General features: G+C 44.2%; 1 protein-coding gene across 1 annotated transcript in view; it reads right to left on the bottom strand.

The window, feature by feature from the left end:
• The window catches only part of LOC124775205 (peroxidase-like), a 193,314-nt gene that overhangs the window by 54,339 nt on the left and 120,062 nt on the right, over positions 1–18,913 (bottom strand). The window contains exons 9-11 of the mRNA XM_047250047.1: positions 17,339–17,512; positions 14,017–14,210; positions 4,552–4,738 (exon numbers count right to left, since the gene is read on the bottom strand). Coding sequence (XP_047106003.1) covers positions 4,552–4,738; positions 14,017–14,210; positions 17,339–17,512 — 555 coding nt within the window. The remainder of the gene's footprint in view (positions 1–4,551; positions 4,739–14,016; positions 14,211–17,338; positions 17,513–18,913) is intronic.

Raw genomic sequence — 18,913 nt, 5'->3', positions numbered from 1 at the left:
CACGCCTTTATTCCTCGGTCGATACGATCATCTCATCGTAGGTGGAGATTTCAACTGTGTTCTCGAGCGCACAGACCAATACCCCCATTTCACCACATGTCCCGAACTTCGCTTCCTCGTCCGCCGCCTTCGTCTCCTCGACACTTGGCGAGTGATACACGGCGACCGCCCGGGGTATACACACATCACGAGCCACTCCGCCAGCCGACTTGATAGAATATACATCTCTAACGCTCTAAAATCAGTACTCCTCGACGCGGAACGTTGGCCGTCTGCCTTTTCGGATCATGACATCTATATCTGTACCATGAACCTACGTCGACAATCTATATGGTGCAGTGCAGGACCCTGGAAACTCAATGTCGCGCTCCTGCGGGACCCTGAATGTCGACAACAGGTCACCGACACGTGGCACACCTGTTTTCAACGCATTATGCGTTACGAGACCACACTGCAGTGGTGGTTGCTGTGCGCCAAACCGGCCATCCGACGCACATTGACACACTATGGCAGAGCAAAAGCCAGGTGGAATCACCATACCACTGATTTCTACTATAGCGCTCTACGTGAACTCATGGATCATCCTCCATCCCCGGATCGCCTCAAAGAAGCTCAACGCATCAAGGCAAAGATTCTATCCTTGACCAGATGCCGTCTAGAGGGAGCCATTGTACGAGCCCGCAGCCAAGACAGGATTAATGGTGAAGAACCTTCTATGCATCATATTGTTCAAAATGTTCGTCGACGCCGACAGGCTTTAATGACAACTATAGACTTACCTGATGGACGACGGCTGACTTCGCAAGCTACCATTGCGGATGCATTCACAACGCACTATAGACTTTTCTATCAAGAAGTACCTGCCGGTGCAGAGGCCATTGCTGAGGTTGCCCATGAGACACTTGGTACTCTAAACGCAGCAGCTGCAACCCTCCTGACTGCTGAAGTGACCACCGACGACGTCCAGGGCGCTGTGGCCAAGGGGTCTCTGAATCGATCTCCCGGCCCGGACGGTTTACCTCTCGAATTTTACAGAACCTTCCAAGATTTGATGATGCCACGATGGAGGGCCATGTACTGGGAACTTTTGTCCGGCGCGGCGAACCCGCCACCAATGTTCATGGAAGGCTTACTTGTACCAGTCCCGAAACCCGCAGGAGGAACACGACTCGACAGTTAACGGCCGATCACGTTACTCAATTCGGACTTCAAGATTTTCACACGCCTTCTGGCAGTGCGACTCAAACGTGTATTACGGGACATTGTCTCCCACGAACAAACATCCTTAGGCGGCGATCGTAATATACAGACGGCCCTCAGTGAATATCGAGATGTGATCGCTGTGGCAACACACTCGCGACTGCCAGGCGCTTTAATCTCCATCGACTTCAAACAAGCGTTTGACCGCGTCAATCATGCATTCCTCAACGCAGTGATGGACCGAATGGCAATACCCCCGACGTTCACGCAAGTGATTATCCGGCTCCTTCGTGGAGCAACGTCCAGACTTCTCGTCAACGGCAGACTTACAGAACCTATACGGATTGAGCGCTCAGTACGGCAGGGTTGCCCTTTGTCGACGGTACTTTATGCCATTGCGATGGAACCACTCATTTGCGGATTACGGCGACGTTTGACAGGTATTCCACTCCGGGATCATATGTTCCGCTGCCGAGCTTACGCGGACGACTTGGCCCTCGTCGTACGTTCAGCGGCTGAAGTACAAGCTGCGATGCAGTGGATTACCCGTTACAGTGCAGGGGCAGGGAGCGCTATGAACGTGGCAAAATCATGCGCCATGAAGATCGGCCGCGGCCTTCCCGCAGACAGCGTAGCTCCATTTCAACTGGTAGACACCATTCGTTGTCTCGGATTGGTGTACACGCGAGACATTCGCCGCACCTCGGCGATCAATTTTCGTGCGCTGCTGCAACGCATCCGGGCCAACATACAAAATCACATACTACGCCCGCTGAATATGTGCCAGAGAGTCACGTTCGTCAATACCCATCTGGCAGCTCGGATACCCCATATAGCGCAGATTCTGCCCATCACTGCGACAATGGCGGCCGGGTTACAGGCGGCATTCGGCTATTTCATTTGTTCTGGACACATCTTCAAAGTCCAGTATGAAGCTCTGACCTTACCGAAGCGAGACAGTGGGCTCGATCTGGTTAATGTGAGAGCCAGGACAACGGCACTTTACACCAATACTATGCTCCGGTTATGGAAAAGCCAAAATGCTAGTTTCACTGGAATGTTGACCACCGAGCTCGCGCCTGTTTCAAGACGCCCACCGACGTCTTTGGCACACATCCCACCTCCGATGTCACATATCGGCCGTTTCTTTTTGGAGTACAGCTACATATGCACCGAGCTCCCCAGGACCAGGAAGACGACCACCCGCGACATCTACCGCCTTCTCCGAAAGTCTCCACCCCGCAACCCCGTCGAAACACGTCACCCCCAGGTTTCATGGCCTACAGTTTGGAAAACGATCCACCAACCATATCACACCACTGACACCACCTCTATGTGGTACCTTCTCGTCAACGGCAAGTATACTACAAGACAGAAACTGCATCGCATCGCACTGGTGGACTCACCCCTGTGCCTCAAGTGCAATGTCGAAGATACAGATTTACATCGTTTTGAGTGTGGGCCAGCAGCAGCTGTCTGGACCCTCGTACAGAAGATTGTGGCTTTCTACCTCCGAGTACCACCACATCACGTTTCTCCCACTATGATGATATATCCCGACACGACCTACTTTCCATCGGCTAAGTGGCACGCCATCACATGGATCAGTGGCATGGCTGTCGACTACCTCTTCCGAGACGACATCGTCGATCCGGCGGACTTTTGGACACGCCTCCAAGTGTATCACCACACCCTTCGCCGGCATCGACACTATCGGGCCACTTTCGCGAACTATTTACAGAGCATTTTCACCAACCCGCCTCAAAGCTGGAATCTCAACGAACCGTGCCAGCCAAGGCTGGACGATCCCACGTTCCCCTTCAATGGTCAATGATAGAATGTATTTTGTTCTGCTGGCGCGCCAAAGTGGGGCATGGCGCGGAAAGTATTCCTATTTTATTTCAGTTCTCTTTCCTCCTCCTCTTCTAAGTTTTTTTTTCTCCTTACACTTGTTTATCCCTTTCACACATAGCTCTCTATCTGCAGCCTATTTGTTTTCTTTCTCTTGTGCTCAAAAAAAAAAAAAAAATAAAAAATAAAAAAAAAAAAATAAAAAAAAAATAAAATAAAAAAAGAAATGCTGCTGATGGTGGGACTGTACACTCATTTATGTTACCAAAAAAACATACAAATACAAAAGAAGGCCGTTGCGGAAATATAGCTACCTTTTATGTTTTACGTTTTCAAAGGACATTGTGTTATTTATGAAGAACGTCGTCTTTTATTTTCATACCCAAGAGGTTTTTATTTGTTTTCTTGTATAAAAAAAAAAAAAAAAGAGTCCTGAACCGCGCTGCTGCTACGGTCGCTTACAATAAAAAAAAAAAAAAAAAAAAAAAGTTGGTAGAGCACTTGCCCGCGAAAGGCAAAGGTCCAGAGTTCGAGTCTCGGTCCGGCACACAGTTTTAATTTGCCAGGAAGTTTCATACTAGCGCACTCTCCGCTGCAGAGTGAAAATTTCATTCTGGAAACATCCCCCAGGCTGTGGCTATGTCTTCGCAATATCCTTTCTTCCAGGAGTGCTAGTTCTGCAAGGTATACAGAAGAGCTTCTGTGAAGTTTGGAAGGTAGGAGATGAGGTACTGGCGGAATTAAAACTGTGAGGACGTGCCGTGAGTCGTGCTTGGGTAGCTCAGTTGGTAGAGCACTTGCCCGCGAAAGGCAAAAGTCCCGAGTTCGAGTCTCGGTCCGGCACACAGTTTTAACCTGCCAGGATGTTTCATACCAGCGCACACTCGGCTGCAAAGTGAAAATTTCCTTCACATTTAGCGCCTTCAGACTTCCATCTCTCTCGACGAATATTTTTCTGGTTTTGATGCTGTCGCCAAAGATATAAGCTAGTCTCTTCTGGTTTTTGACGAGTGTAGCATGCAGGCTCTTGTTTATCATTGGCAAAAATGCATGATTATCGATCGTGACGATGTTGAAAAATGACGGTACGCAAAAGAAAACTTGCTCTATTTAACTGAATTATCGTGCTTTCTGTATTTGTTTTAGATTCCATCAAAGTAATGGAGGCATTAGTTTCGGAATGTCCCTCGTATGTACAGTGTAGAATACAGAAGGATGTTAGAATGGTGTGACTGGATGTAAGAATGTACGATAGAGGGTAAATGTGTAGACTTTTTAAAAGGAGAAAGAGTTTGCTTACTGGGAAGGAATGGACGGCGTGAAAGACGGTGTTGTACTGTCAGCATTCTGTGATCAATGATACGGAAGTGGTTTTAAGGTGATAGAGGAGTGACAAGGCGGTATTTGATCGAATAGCTGACTTGAGGAAAACGCCGTGCTCGGTTAGCTCCAGGCTGAGTATGTGCATGTGCACAAAGCCCCACCGGAAAGGCTACGTACCGGCTTTGAAGCAGGCGAGCTGGTCGAAGTCGTCGGTGCACTCGTCCCTGTTCTCTGGCAGCATGGCCTTGCCGCGGAAGTTCTGGATGCGCAGCCTGCCGCCGCGGAACTCGCGAAGCTCCCTCTGGGCGTCGTCGCTGGAGCCGTAGATGTTGGAGCCGTCCAGGTAGCCGGTGATCTGGTTCATCTGTTGGCAGGTTCAGCTCAAAGCGGCTCGCTGCAGAGCGAGGGAAGTCCGAGTCATCTGCTGGCAGTAACTCATACATCATTAACCAAATGTTAAGACCAGTGCTAATTAGAGGGCTCTGCCTATGTTGATGGGGAAAAAAATTGCACGCTCCTAGAACCATAAGGAGAATACATGACTAGTACAATGTGTGCACATGGAAAATCTTTATTTAACGGCAATGTATATCCAACGATGTTAGAGCCAATCAGATTGCCACTCCAAAAAACTGACCTTTTAATTCTCCAAGCTTCGTTCACTACTGTCTGCTGCGCCTTTTGCGAGCAGTAGGAAACAAACCTCATCCTATTTTTTGCCTTTATTTCGTATTCCACATTAAGGATATATCGCCATCCAACAAATTATACAACAAATTATTAAGTTGGTACAAAAATTCGTAGCGTTTTTGTTTTGCATGTTGGCATTCCTGTGGATATTGATTCATTTATCGACTGTCGCTGTTCGAGTTTATACATTGTCATTTTGTCATTTGGATATGGGTAGTGGAGCTGTGGAGTCTAGAAAATCGAGTGGGGAAATCGGAACATTTCCGACATATTCTTCTATTTAAGTTCAATAGAGAGTTGACAGCGGCAGAGGCGGCCGTATATTGGAATAATGCCATAGGACAGAGCGCGGTAATAAAATGGCTTTCTCGTTTTAAGCAGGTCGTGTTGACAATAGTGACTCTACAAGTTCAGGAAGACCTTCGGGATTTGATGAAGATCGTTTAAACGCATTAATCCACAATGGTTCACATCAGTGAATTCGAGAACTGGCAAATGTGGTGAACTGTGGTCATTCCACCATCGTGCGACATTTGCGTGCAATGGGGAAGGTTCGAAAATTGGGTATATGGGTACTGAATGGTCACAGCCAAAATCATAAAAATCAGTGGGTGGTCATACGTACATCTCTACTTGCTCGTCATCAATTGGCTCGTGTACAGCACCGACCAATCCTACCCTCTATCGATACTGGCGACGAGAAACGGCGTCTTTATGGTAACATAAGGAAAAGAAAGGAGTGGCTGAGCCCAAACACAGTGTAATAAATACAGTTATTTCATCAAAACAGACACTGTAGCCATTAACGACATAATGACACCCGGCGGGGCTAAAATGACGATGCTGTATAACAATAATCTTCCTATACTTTATTTCACAAATGTGCGAGCATTTGAATTGTGACTTTGTGACACATGGAGATTCGTACCCGCACTGGGGGCGTGATCGGATGGCTGAAGTGGTTAAGGCGACGGTTCACGACAAGCGGGCAATCCGTATTCGAGTCCTGGTCAGGCACAAATTTTTATTTGTCCCAAGTAGCTAACGCTAATACGTATTTGCAATGTGTGTACCCATTTCACGACTTCTCTCATCGTTACGATGAAGTCTGGAGTCTCTTGACCGAGAATTTCCCCTTAAAATGTGGATCCAACATATTTGCCGCAGCATGAATAGATTTACAGGGTGTTTCAAAAATGACCGGTATATTTGAAACGGCAATAAAAACTAAACGAGCAGCGATAGAAATACATCGTTTGTTGTAAAATGCTTGGGACAACAGTACATTTTCAGGCGGACAAACTTTCGAAATTACAGTAGTTACAATTTTCAACAACAGATGGCGCTGCAAGTGATGTGAAAGATATAGAAGACAACGCAGTCTGTGGGTGCGCCATTCTGTATGTCGTCTTTCTGCTGAAAGCGTGTGCTGTTCACAACGTGCAAGTGTGCTGTAGACAACATGGTTTATTCCTTAGAACAGAGGATTTTTCTGGTGTTGGAATTCCACCGCCTAGAACACAGTATTGTTGCAACAAGACGAAGTTTTCAACAGAGGTTTAATGTAACCAAAGGACCGAAAAGCGATAAAATAAAGGATCCGTTTGAAAAATTTCAACGGACTGGGAACGTGACGGATGAACGTGCTGGAAAGGTAGGGCGACCGCGTATGGCAACCACAGAGGGCAACGCGCAGCTAGTGCAGCAGGTGATCCAACAGCGGCCTCGGGTTTCCGTTCGCCGTGTTGCAGCTGCGGTCCAAATGACGCCAACGTCCACGTATCGTCTCATGCGCCAGAGTTTACACCTCTATCCATACAAAATTCAAACGCGGCAACCCCTCAGCGCCGCTACCATTGCTGCACGAGAGACATTCGCTAACGATATAGTGCACAGGATTGATGACGGCGATATGCATGTGGGCAGCATTTGGTTTACTGACGAAGCTTATTTTTACCTGGACGGCTTCGTCAATAAACAGAACTGGCGCATATGGGGAACAGAAAACCCCATGTTGCAGTCCCATCGTCCCTGCATCCTCAAAAAGTACTGGTCTGGGCCGCCATTTCTTCCAAAGGAATCATTGGCCCATTGTTCAGATCTGAAACGATTACTGCATCACGCTATCTGGACATTCTTCGTGAATTTGTGGCGGTACAAACTGCCTTAGACGACACTGCGAACACCTCGTGGTTTATGCAAGATGGTGCCCGCCACATCGCACGGCCGACGTCTTTAATTTCCTGAATGAATATTTCGATGATCGTGTGATTGCTTTGGGCTATCCGAAACATACAGGAGGCTGCGTGGATTGGCCTCCCTATTCGCCAGACATGAACCCCTGTGACTTCTTTCTGTGGGGACACTTGAAAGACCAGGTGTACCGCCAGAATCCAGAAACAATTGAACAGCTGAAGCAGTACATCTCATTTGCACGTGAAGCCATTCCGCCAGACACGTTGTCAAAGGTTTCGGGTAATTTCATTCAGAGACTACCCCATATTATTGCTACGCATGGTGGATATGTGGAAAATATCGTACTATAGAGTTTTCCAGACCGCAGCGCCATCTGTTGTTGAAAATTGTAACTACTGTAATTTCGAAAGTTTGTCTGCCTGAAAATGTACTGTTGTCCCAAGCATATTGCAACAAACGGTGTATTTCTATCGCTGCTCGTTTAGTTTTTATTGCCGTTTCAAATATACCGGTCATTTTTGAAACACCCTGTACATGCATACTTGTACCTCAGTGTCACTGCATCTTTAATAGAAAATATCTCTACTGGAGAAAGGGTATTACATGCTACGACTATAGCGTCTACTGCCCTTGAAATACTACCAAGGTAGTACAGCGTTGTCGGCTTCAACTTTGCGCATGGCTTCTGACATTGATCACAAGAGACTATGCTACATCAAACTGCTGCTACATTTCGTCTGTTAATACAGAGGCTTTAAGTGTTCCCTTGCTCTGCACGTTGGGAGTACAATAGTAACTAACACAGCCTCTTTGTTCTTAAGTAAAATGTCCGAAAAAGTCACAGTACCTGCTCGACAGACTGGTGATGGTAGCTTTAGTATCGCAGAGGTATGCCGTATATCTTTTTCGTCTTTGTTCTCAATAAAGCGTGGGAGACCTGGCGCTCATTGAAGAATAATACCGTCGTCTTCGCTAGATGAATGCACTCTTACAGCGTTCTCAGTGAAATTGTGTCCTTTATTAGTAGATTAAATATATGTGATGCACAGTCTATTCAGTATATGTGTGCACATTGCTCCTCTACAATTTTCGACGGGACAAGCGTACTTCTCGCGTTGTCTGTAACCACTGCTACGAACCTCTCCGCACCTATTTCAGTAGTAACTTCAATTAGTTCAGATGCAATATACTGTGCAGTTTCTCTTTCCTCGCCAGGTCGAATACTTTTATAAATACTGGACGAGGTGCCGTCACGATCAAGTTCAGGGCATTATTCCATAATAACATCAGACTACCCATCCAAAAACAATCCAAGAGCAGTTGCACAATCCTACGTCTTTGTCATAAATGCCTTCCATGGTATACGGCAGAAAGCAAAGATGTGCTAAGCAGGTGGTAACTAGGAGAGTCATAGCCAGGTCATATTTTCTGAAATGCTTCCTGCCAATATTTCGAATTCACCATAGATTCTGGAACAGCTGAAGCATACATAGCCCTGGCAACAGATTCGTCATTATCGCTATCAGTTCTTTGATAGGTATCCTTATGCCCCGATAAGGAGGGGTGCGACAAATCGGTCGTTAGTTGTTCACTGAGAGAAGAATCAGAAGGCATTGATGATAACGTAAATGAAGACGCCGTCCTTTACACTTCAATATCCTGCAGCCTATTATTTGTTGACTTTTTTTTTGCCCTTTTTGCTTGCGATGTATCATCTGAAGCTACCCATTTAACAGGCTGACAGCAAAGATCGCGTCTGATAAGATGTTCTTTTAAGTGTGGCACCAGGGCGTTATGATATTTAGTTTTACAATACTTACATGTTGTCTCCATCTTACCATCGACTTGTCTTACATCGAAGATATTCCATACCTTCGATCGAAGACGCATTCCACTAACTAAACTTTACCGTTTGATTGCGTAAGACAGTTCAACGTGACGTCAACTGGCGTTATATAGACCTTGAGGCTGTGACCCAATTTTTCTTCTAGGTGTTTCCAAATTAATTACGTTTATTTCAGCATACCAGTCCCTGATGCGTATGCAGTACACGCTGCCGAATGGTATAGCAGGTTGTGTGTCAACCAGGATGAAAAGAACCATTCCTGCTATTCTTACAGGATTTTAAAAATTGGATTGGTGCGTAAGTTCGTAGCTTTCTTCCGTAAGTTAAATAAACACAACAGATACACATGACAGAGGCTTTAATGATCAATAGTATATTCTCCATCTCTATTTACAACAGTATGTCAACGCTGGGGCAACTGTAGAAATTACGTGGTGTTGAGGCGAAGAACTAGTCGAGCCATCTTCGGAGTGCATTTACGTCTGGAAAGGAAGTTCCTAGATGGTTGTTCGACAGAAAGCGGGAAAGACGAATATATGAGAGAGCAAGATCAGATGAACAAGGTGGATGCGGAGTGATTTCCCATCCCAACTCCTGTATAGTTGTTTTTGTCAGTCTAGCAGAATGCGGCCAGGCGTTATCGTTGAGTGGCATCACTCAACGCAGTCTCCCTCATCGTTGTTTTAGGATTTTGTCTGCAGGTTGTCTCAGATGTAGACAATAAATGTCAGCAATGATGGTTACACCTCGGGGAGGCAATTCGCATTTTGGTACCAGCTCGTGTGCTCGTCGTGCTGTTTTCGTTAACACGTTCCTTTAACGTCCAAGGACCACTAGAATCGTGTGCCATGTCAATTCCACGGATATGAACCCAATGGAACGTTTGTGGAACCGACTGAAACGAACTGTTTTTGGACATCGAAAACGACCCCGTACTCTGCGCGACTTATGCAGAAGCACCATTGAAGAGTGAAATGATGATCTCGTCTATGTTATGCCGGTGCGGGTTCAAGTCTGCATTCGAGCAATGGGATGTTGCACCACGTGCTGACGTTACTCAGCAGTGCTACGAAAAAAAACCGTGGGAAACAGACGATTCTGTCATTACAAATATTTTTTTTTGTTGATTTGGTGATACGCCTACATTGCGAATGAATGTATAGCATGCCTGGGAGCCAATTTTTGTTTTCTGTCCCACGAAATTCGAAATAAATAGGTGATGATAAACTTTTGTTGGCATATGTATCACTTTTTGGGTAACTGGTAGTGGGGGGTTGGGCGCACATTAACGGAGACTACCTGCATTTCTACTTCGCGTGGTCTCGATAGCTATGAACCGCAGACGGGGCAACTACGTGCAGTATTATGTATATTTACTGCTTAATTTGCACATAATGCTGCAGATATTTAGTCTCCTCGGGAAACTCGAGAGTGTGTGCTGCACATCGCACAGCACAGGACCCGAAATGAGTTAAAGCGTACAGCCAGAATAGATAGTCTACGCCGTAAGAACAGTATGTATCATGTGGCACGCCTTTGTTATAATCTAATTTGAATTTCTTTGGCGGAATACATTGTATATACGGCGTAGCAATTATCTTTGTCTCATTTTTACTCCATTGTTCTGACACTGACGGCCCGTCTGTGGTGCATACATCTGCATGATGATTGCGGTTTAGAGGTCACTGGGGAATATTCACGCCTATTAGCTCGCTCTCACTTTCGAAGAAAAGCTAGCAGAGCACAAGTCACCATTGACATTTGTTCTACATCACAATATTATGCACCTGGTTTCTGAATCCATTTATAAATGGAAGAAAAAACCTCTTCTGTGTATTTAACTACTTTCCTGGATGTTTTCATATTTTCCAGGATTTTATTTTTGCAATCGGGTACACAAACATACTAATTAAGTGACGAGAGCTGGCCATCTTTTTTTTAAAAAAATGTGTATTTAAAAAAATTTCCTAAGGCATTTACTATCATTTAAATTTGTCAGTATGAGATTTCCATATTATTTTTTCTGGTGGGCTGGTTCTTATCCTTTAACCAGCAACGCTTTATTTTTAGTTCTTGCTGGAAATAACATCTCCAAAGCATTCATATGTTTCAGCCGTGTCTAGCATTTCTAGTGTAATAGTTAACGAACACTTCCCTTTCTTTATCTTGTTCTGACTTCTGCCATTTCTTCCTTTTCCGTCTTCCTTGCTGTTCCTCTGCTTCCACGGTGTGGTGTCCGTTCACTACAAGTTTTCTCTTTGTTACAGATGACAACTGCGTTTAATAAATTTGCACTTTCTCCTAGTCTTCTAGCTCATTCGGTTCATCACGCCCTGTGACATATTGCATTCTGGAGTGCACTGTAGGTTACTCTTGTTTTCTTAATCGCGTTTTTCTGTACGTGCACATAATGCACTCATCTTATTTTGTATATTTATATACATACATCCATCGACACCAAATTATTGCTAATGATTGGGAAATCCAGAATCATACTTTTATTCGATGATTCTTTCGTCTCCAAGATTTAAGAACCGCTGTTTGATAATTTAGAGCCTAGCACATTCCGTTAGTTTCCTTTCTGATATATTCGTTACATCCTGTGGATACAAATTTAACTAACAATGTTCCTACGATTTGGTAAATTTTTTTCACCTTTCATTGTAATTAGTACTAGTATCATTATTATACGGGAAATAATTAGTGCTTTTAAAAATAGGCATGTTCAAGTTACGATAAAAATAAATTACCGAAGACAAAGGGCAAATGCTGGTTATGTGCTTCACTGGTTGAGTATAAAGATAGTAATTGCGTAAACTTGGAGATAAACACGTTTTGCGACAAATCATGATATGTTCTGCAATAATACAACAAAGTAAATTACACTATGAATTGGAATATGGACGCTGAGTAGCGAGTCTCAAGGGAACAGAGATAGAAAATGAAAGCCATTTAGCTGCGAATGTAAGAGGACGCCATTGTGCGTGTGGCTACGGCATAATGGCTATGTATGCAGCAATTATTTACTGCTGTGAGAGGCAATGCAGTTCCTGGGGGCCTCATTACAATGATAATTATGATAATGTTTCCAGAGAATTTTAGAGGAAGATTACGGTTTGGCCAAACCGCGCATAAGAAATATCTGCAACTTGCAGATGAATCATGATTGTTATTGCTGTCACTATTATTACTACTATTATTATTATTATTATTGTTACCGAGCCACTACATCGCACCAGCGGCTTCTCAGAAAGTAAGACTGAACGATTTCGGACATCCCGTTCCGTAAAACACTTGTCAGTGTCTTAGAGTTTTTTTGGACAGTACATTACGTGTGTGAACCTTAAACGTAGTTCTATAAAGGTCATTAAGTCATTGTTACCGTAAACAGAGTCTGTAACCTAATGTCCTAAATACCGAGAATCATATCATAAATGAAAGTATACAATAAACGAAGATAATATTGTCTGACAGAATAGCTAAGTTTGCTCTTAAATGGAAAATTCATTTCTTGCTGATTAATCACAGTCATTACGATTTTTTTTGCACTACCAATACAAAATTCTCAATTAACTCTTTGAAAGTAATATTTGATAACTGTTTAAATTACTTAATCTGGTAAAACAAAGAATTTTAACTTTTATACAACTCTACTATTTACTTTTATATGCTTTGATAAATCTATGTATTGATGTCCTGGATATTGTAATTCAGCCTTACCTTAGTATTTTGTTGTTGCTTTGAAGTTATTCATTCTTAATAATTAAATTATTACATATCTGAAATGACTATTTAATCAAAATTAGCAACAGTATCGATTACTGTGAGACTACACTATGTAACGATTACCGCGTCGCGTAATGCAACAGTTTATTCAATTTTGATTGTTTCTATAAGGCTTTTTAAAAATTTTGAAGTTTTGAATATATACTTAGATTGGACTAACTAATTTTGTAATTACAAATGAACTCCCGCCTGAGTAATGTTCGTCGTCGCGCTTACGCGTTTTACTAATTGTTCCGTTAGCTTACATCCAAAAGTCCGATTGGTTTCAGGGATTAACTGTCCGCCTTAGGAGTGGCGACCGTCTTATTTCTTTAGATAATTAAATTTCAGTTTCTTTCATTAACGACAAATTCGACTAATTATTCAAAATTAATCTTTGTAATTACATATGTTTGCGGTCACTCGTTATCGGGGCAGGGTATCCACCCGTCATATAAGCCATTACATTTACAAAAATGGCTCTGAGCACTATGTGACTTAACTTCTGAGGTCATCAGTCCCCTAGAACTTAGAACTACTTAAACCTAACTAACCTAAGGACATCACACACATCCATGCCCGAGGCAGGATTCGAACCTGCGACCGTAGCGGTCGCGCGGCTCCAGACTGTAGTGACTAGAACCGCTCGGCCACCCCGGCCGGCTTACATTTACACTTTTCCACATCATTTCAGTTTACTTTCTTTGCAATCGATGCCTTTCCGATAGTGTAGGTGTACACTTAGTCGTAGTCGAGTGCAGCATGTGCTGAAGGTTGTGGGAGATGTAGAGTGCGTCTGTTGCAAACCTATGTAACACAATTTTCACATCAAAAGTGGCTGTACATCTTCAGTTAATTTAATCCACAGCCACGGAGCTCAAATATCAGTGTAATGGATGAATTAACAATTTTTATAATTCAGTTTCTCACACTGTCCCAACAGACAAAGTAAGACGACTTTACGGTAAGGTGAGATACTATGTTAAGGCTCTTTCTGTATTTTCCACTAAACTGTCGTTCGATTGAAGCGTGTGTGTAGATCGCGGGAAACACTCAACACATACTGCGGTAAGCACATGCAAATATCACGTACACCGTCAGCGAAAAGCGTAGCTATGAAATTTCCTTATGTTTCGGTGGCTGACCTGTTCTCGAGGACCGAAGTTGCACTCAGGCCTGGGCGCTGGTAGCGATCGCACGAACTCCATACATCTCTCTCCGAAACGAGAGAACGTACGATCGTTGTTGGGTATCAGTATTGGAAAACAGTCCGGATGTCGCTTCGACGGGGCTATGATGTCCCCATTCTCACAGCAAGTTATTCCAGTCCCACTCTGACCTGAAACAGTGTTGAGCAGCATAGAGTCTTTGCGCACTGAATGTTTCATTTACTGATTACAAAGAACTAACCAGTGTATCGCCTGTACGGGCCGAATCCGATCTCCACCAACTAAGTATTTTGGTATGGGGTATCCTTGATCTCCGGTAGTTCGTTGCAGGGTAGTTACATGTCGCTGGACTCACTGCCTCCGTTTACTTTTGGTCTGTATTACACAGGAAATATTTTCACAAAAGTGCAAATCTCGATTGTATGATCTGTATGTCTTATTTGGGAACAAACTTGTTCCATTCAATCGCGCTGCTTACTGTCTACAACAGCGGTTTCTATTAAACTCTTCGCCCTCAACTTTGGATACAGTACTGCTCGGTTCTGTCTCGGGTCTATTTTTCCAGTCTCGGGTTTATTTTTACAGTATTAGTTGTACGTTCATAGTGATACACAACAGTACGAATGATTATACTGACGAAGAGGTGGCCAATATACACCTGGTGTATGGATTCACTTAATGCAATGGAAGAGCGACCCGATGACGCCATGGTGTGCTGTTCCCGCAGTGAAGGCAACAGTATCCTCTGTACCTATACATAGGCGTCAACAAGGAACAGGATCATTCTGTTTTAGAGTGGAAGATAATGCGTTAAGCGCGACTGGCGACAATTGTGCTATCAGTACTCCGCACGTCATACAAGGTCTGAACACAAGCCAAACGATTCTGAGAATCTAACATGAACAACCATGTTTTGTTGACTGCACACTACACACTTTTTCACGGTTGCGAAAGTATTTCCACAGAAATAAATTTAAATGGAGCAACAAAATCAGTAATTCATAATCACAGTATTGCTATTTAATGAACCACTGGAGATCACGGGTCCCTTCCTATATCAAAATACTCAGAAAATATTCCTGAACAATCTCTGAAATTATTTTTATGCCCAACCTTCCGATTGGAGGTTGAGGAACTTTGGCCATTGACTTATGCAATAAAATGGAACATATACAGCCGTCCTTACGATGTTATTTATTATATGGCTACCAGTTTCGGTGTTTCAGTACACCATCTTCAGGCCTTAACTGACGCTGACGGGTTAACTCTAGTCTACACACGATTCATCAGTGGCCAACATCTATAACTGGTTTTCGCAGACTACCTGTAGCAACGATGTTGTGTCTCCAACCATCAACTCAATGCCCTGCTGATAGTTGGATACACAACATCGTTGTTACAGGGGGTCTGCGAAAACCAATTCATAGATGTTGCATACTGATTAATCGTGTATACTACTGGAGTTAAACCCCTCAGCGCCAGTTAAGGCCTGAAGATGGTGCACAGAAACACCGAAACTAGTATCAATATAATAAATAACATCGTAAGGACGGCTGTAAGCGTACCATTTCATTACGTTTGAAATTATTGTCGGTGGAGTTCGGGTTCACCTAATACAGCGGTTAGATAAAAATGTGAAACACAGCTCGAAGCGTATGCTTGAACAAGAATGTAGATGCTAGCCAAGCCTGGAAGTTGCGCTGTTGTATTTGGCCACAAACAGCATCTGTGAGATGTTCTCAATACGTTGCAAGTGTTCGTGGTGGTCAGAACAGTGTTCCGTGTAGTTGTCATTGAATCACGTCGTACTCATATGTATTCGAAACATGGCAAATTGTTGGTGCTTCCATAACCAAAGTAGCGGAAATATTTGGTGTTTCAGGAGGCACTGTATCAAATATTTATACGGCATATTGGGAAAGCGGAAAACTATCCTCTAATTTGTAATATGGACAAAAGTGTATGTTGAGTAGTCGTGACATACGGTCAATGAAGAGGATTTTGACGAAAAATAAGAAAACGATGTCTGCAAAAGTCACTGCAGAAGTGAGTGTCACACTCGTGAACTCTGTCACCACCGAAGCAATACGATAAGCAGGAAATAGTAGGGCGAGCTGAAATTCCAAAACCAGTTAGCAGCGTTGAAAATGTCCGTAATAGGAAAACATAATGCCGAAGCCATAATACTTGGGCTAGAGAGCAATAGAAGAAAGTAATATGGTCTGATGGGTCTTGTTTCAGACTGTTTCCAATTTCTGACGAGTTTTCGTTCCAAGAGCGAATCATGGTGGAGAGTGAGTGAGGATTTGGCAGCCATATCGTGGTATTCCAAGGGCGCTATGGTCACTGTGCAAAGCTCCATTACTACTAAGGATCGTGTGAAGAATTTGGCTGATCAGGCCCATCACATGGCACAATGTTTGTTCCCCATTGGTGATGCTGTATTCCAAGATGAGAGGACCCACGCTCACACACTTTGGATCGTTCAGGACTGGTTTTGTGAGCACATTTGCCGCGTTTCCCGTGGTCACTAGATTTCAGTGTTATTGAACCTTTATTGTCTAATTTGGAGAGAAGGGCGAGTATTCACCATCCACTACCATCATCGTTTCTCGAAGTTGCCACTCTTTTGTAGGAAGGATGGTATAAGACTCTGTTGAAAACGATTCAGGACTGAAATGATAAATAAATCAAGACCCTAAACTGTCGACAGGCGTTGATATACATCAACGGGGACAGTTGAAAATGTGTTCCCCGACAGGGACTCGAACCCGGGAACTCCTGCTTACATGGCAGACGCTCTATGCATTTGAGCCACCGAGGGCGAGTACAGGGATTTATCCCTTGTATGCTCACCGTGAGACCCACATTCCCGACTTGATGTCCACACACTATCATTCGTAGTGTCTCTGCTCATTACACTCATTAATCGCGGCAGAAAATCTTACCGAGTCCCGTAAGAGTTAGGACAATGCGTGTGCATCCAGCACAGAAGAAGAAGATCAATGGTCGGTTAGCCTAAACTGTATGAAGAGGGTATATTTTATTTCGGACATGTCCGAAAGAACAAATACCATCTTCATATCATACAAGACTTCTGTTTATCCATGACAAGACGCCTGGAAGCTGTTTCGAATGCCAAGAGGTATCGTGCACTGTATTAGGCATAGTAATGTGTTTCTTGTGTTTCCATATTTTCATCCACTCCCCGCTATGTCTGTACGACTTGAGCCAATAGACGCTAGCACTGATGTGATACATGTTTTAAACAAATAACTACTTGCGAGTAAACACTCACCGAAGTTGATGGGCGTGTGTGTGAGGTCGTGGTCGAGGAACTGCCCCCACTGCATGACGAGCAGCGTGTAGTTGTCGTAGGGCCGGTTCGCCTCCGGCGTGAACTGGCTGCTCACGACCCGCGCACTCGGCAGCGGCTCCCCGCTGGAGGCGCGCGACCGCGGCGCGTTCACACCTGCGGCACACGTCGGCAGCGCTGTCAGCTTACAGAGTTGCAGCACAGGCACTTATGTGCTAGTCTGTCTAAAATTAACATGGTTAGATCATGGCTGAATAAAGATACAGATTAACTGTTACAAAAAGTATGAGCGGCAGTCAAATGAAAACAGAAGATCCGCTAAATTGGGACTATAGAATGGTTCCATTCAAAAGTAATCACCACACGCTTTGAGACATTTATCCCACTCGGATAAATCCTGCTTTGCAGAACGGGGTCGGCCGCTGACGGATCCAGAGCCGCACCCACTCTTGCACTTCCTCGTCCGACTGAAACCGACGTCCACACGTCACTCTTCAGGTGTGGAAACCACACGGTGAAAAATCCGGGCTGTACGTACGGAGGATGTTGCAGAGTTTCCAGACCAAACCGATGAAGTGTAGCCTTCGTCCGATTGACAGTGTGGGGGCTGGCGTTATCGTGCAACAGGACGATTTCATCCGACGGCATTCCGATAGCCCGACGTCAAAGGTCTAAGCCATCAGTGAAAACATCACGCATCTCCCCCGCCAAAGAAATCCAGAGCTGTTCACAGAAGTTCCGGTACGGTCCTGATTCTGGTACCGCGCGCCGCGGAATTTGAATCCCCGCCAGACGTCATGGACGTCGATGACCCCTAGAGGTCAAACTGTGAACATAGCTGCTAAGGTTCAGTGACCGTGTCAGAATTATATTAGAACAAATTAGCCCTCGGTCACAAATATTAAGTCAAAATTGACCAGGTTTCGACGCTACTATGAGCGTCGTTTTCAGAATTAAATTAACTGTTCTAAAACGTAATAGGTATATAATACATTAATAAAATTAAAGTTTGTACTGACTGGAAAGAGTTGCAGTACTTACAAGTCCGTTATGTTAATTATAATTCTGAAGACGACGCTCATAGTAGCGTCGAAACCTGGTCAATTTTGACTTAATATTTGTGACCGAGGGCTTATTTGTTCTAATATAACCCCTACAGGTCTCTGGACCATCACGCCGTAAGCTGTGGCGACGCGCGCCTCCTGGCCCGCTTTTAGTGTGAGGGCGCCACAGTGGAACACGTGGTCCCAGCGGCCAATAGCGGCGCCCCCGATAGACTACTCAAGCGCCTGCCTCTCGCTCAGCCAGTCCCCCCCCCCCCCCCACCCTTCTACCCTCGGCTGTGGTATATTATATTTGTGAAATTTTTTTAGTGCAGTGTTCAAGTGAATGTTTAGTGTTGTTCGTCTTTCCAAAGTGTTGCGAACAGAAACCATGCTGTCGCTGGGTGTAAATTTTATATCTCTTGTGAACAGAAACCAAACTGTCACCGTGTTTTTTTAATTATACGTCTATTCTTTTACCTGTCTGCTTCTTATGTATTTTATTAGCATCGTC

The sequence above is a fragment of the Schistocerca piceifrons genome, chromosome 1 (genome assembly GCF_021461385.2).
Source record: "Schistocerca piceifrons isolate TAMUIC-IGC-003096 chromosome 1, iqSchPice1.1, whole genome shotgun sequence".
NCBI lineage: Eukaryota > Metazoa > Arthropoda > Insecta > Orthoptera > Acrididae > Schistocerca > Schistocerca piceifrons.
Note: the sequence above shows the minus strand (reverse complement) of the source record. Positions and strands in the feature narration are given on the sequence as shown.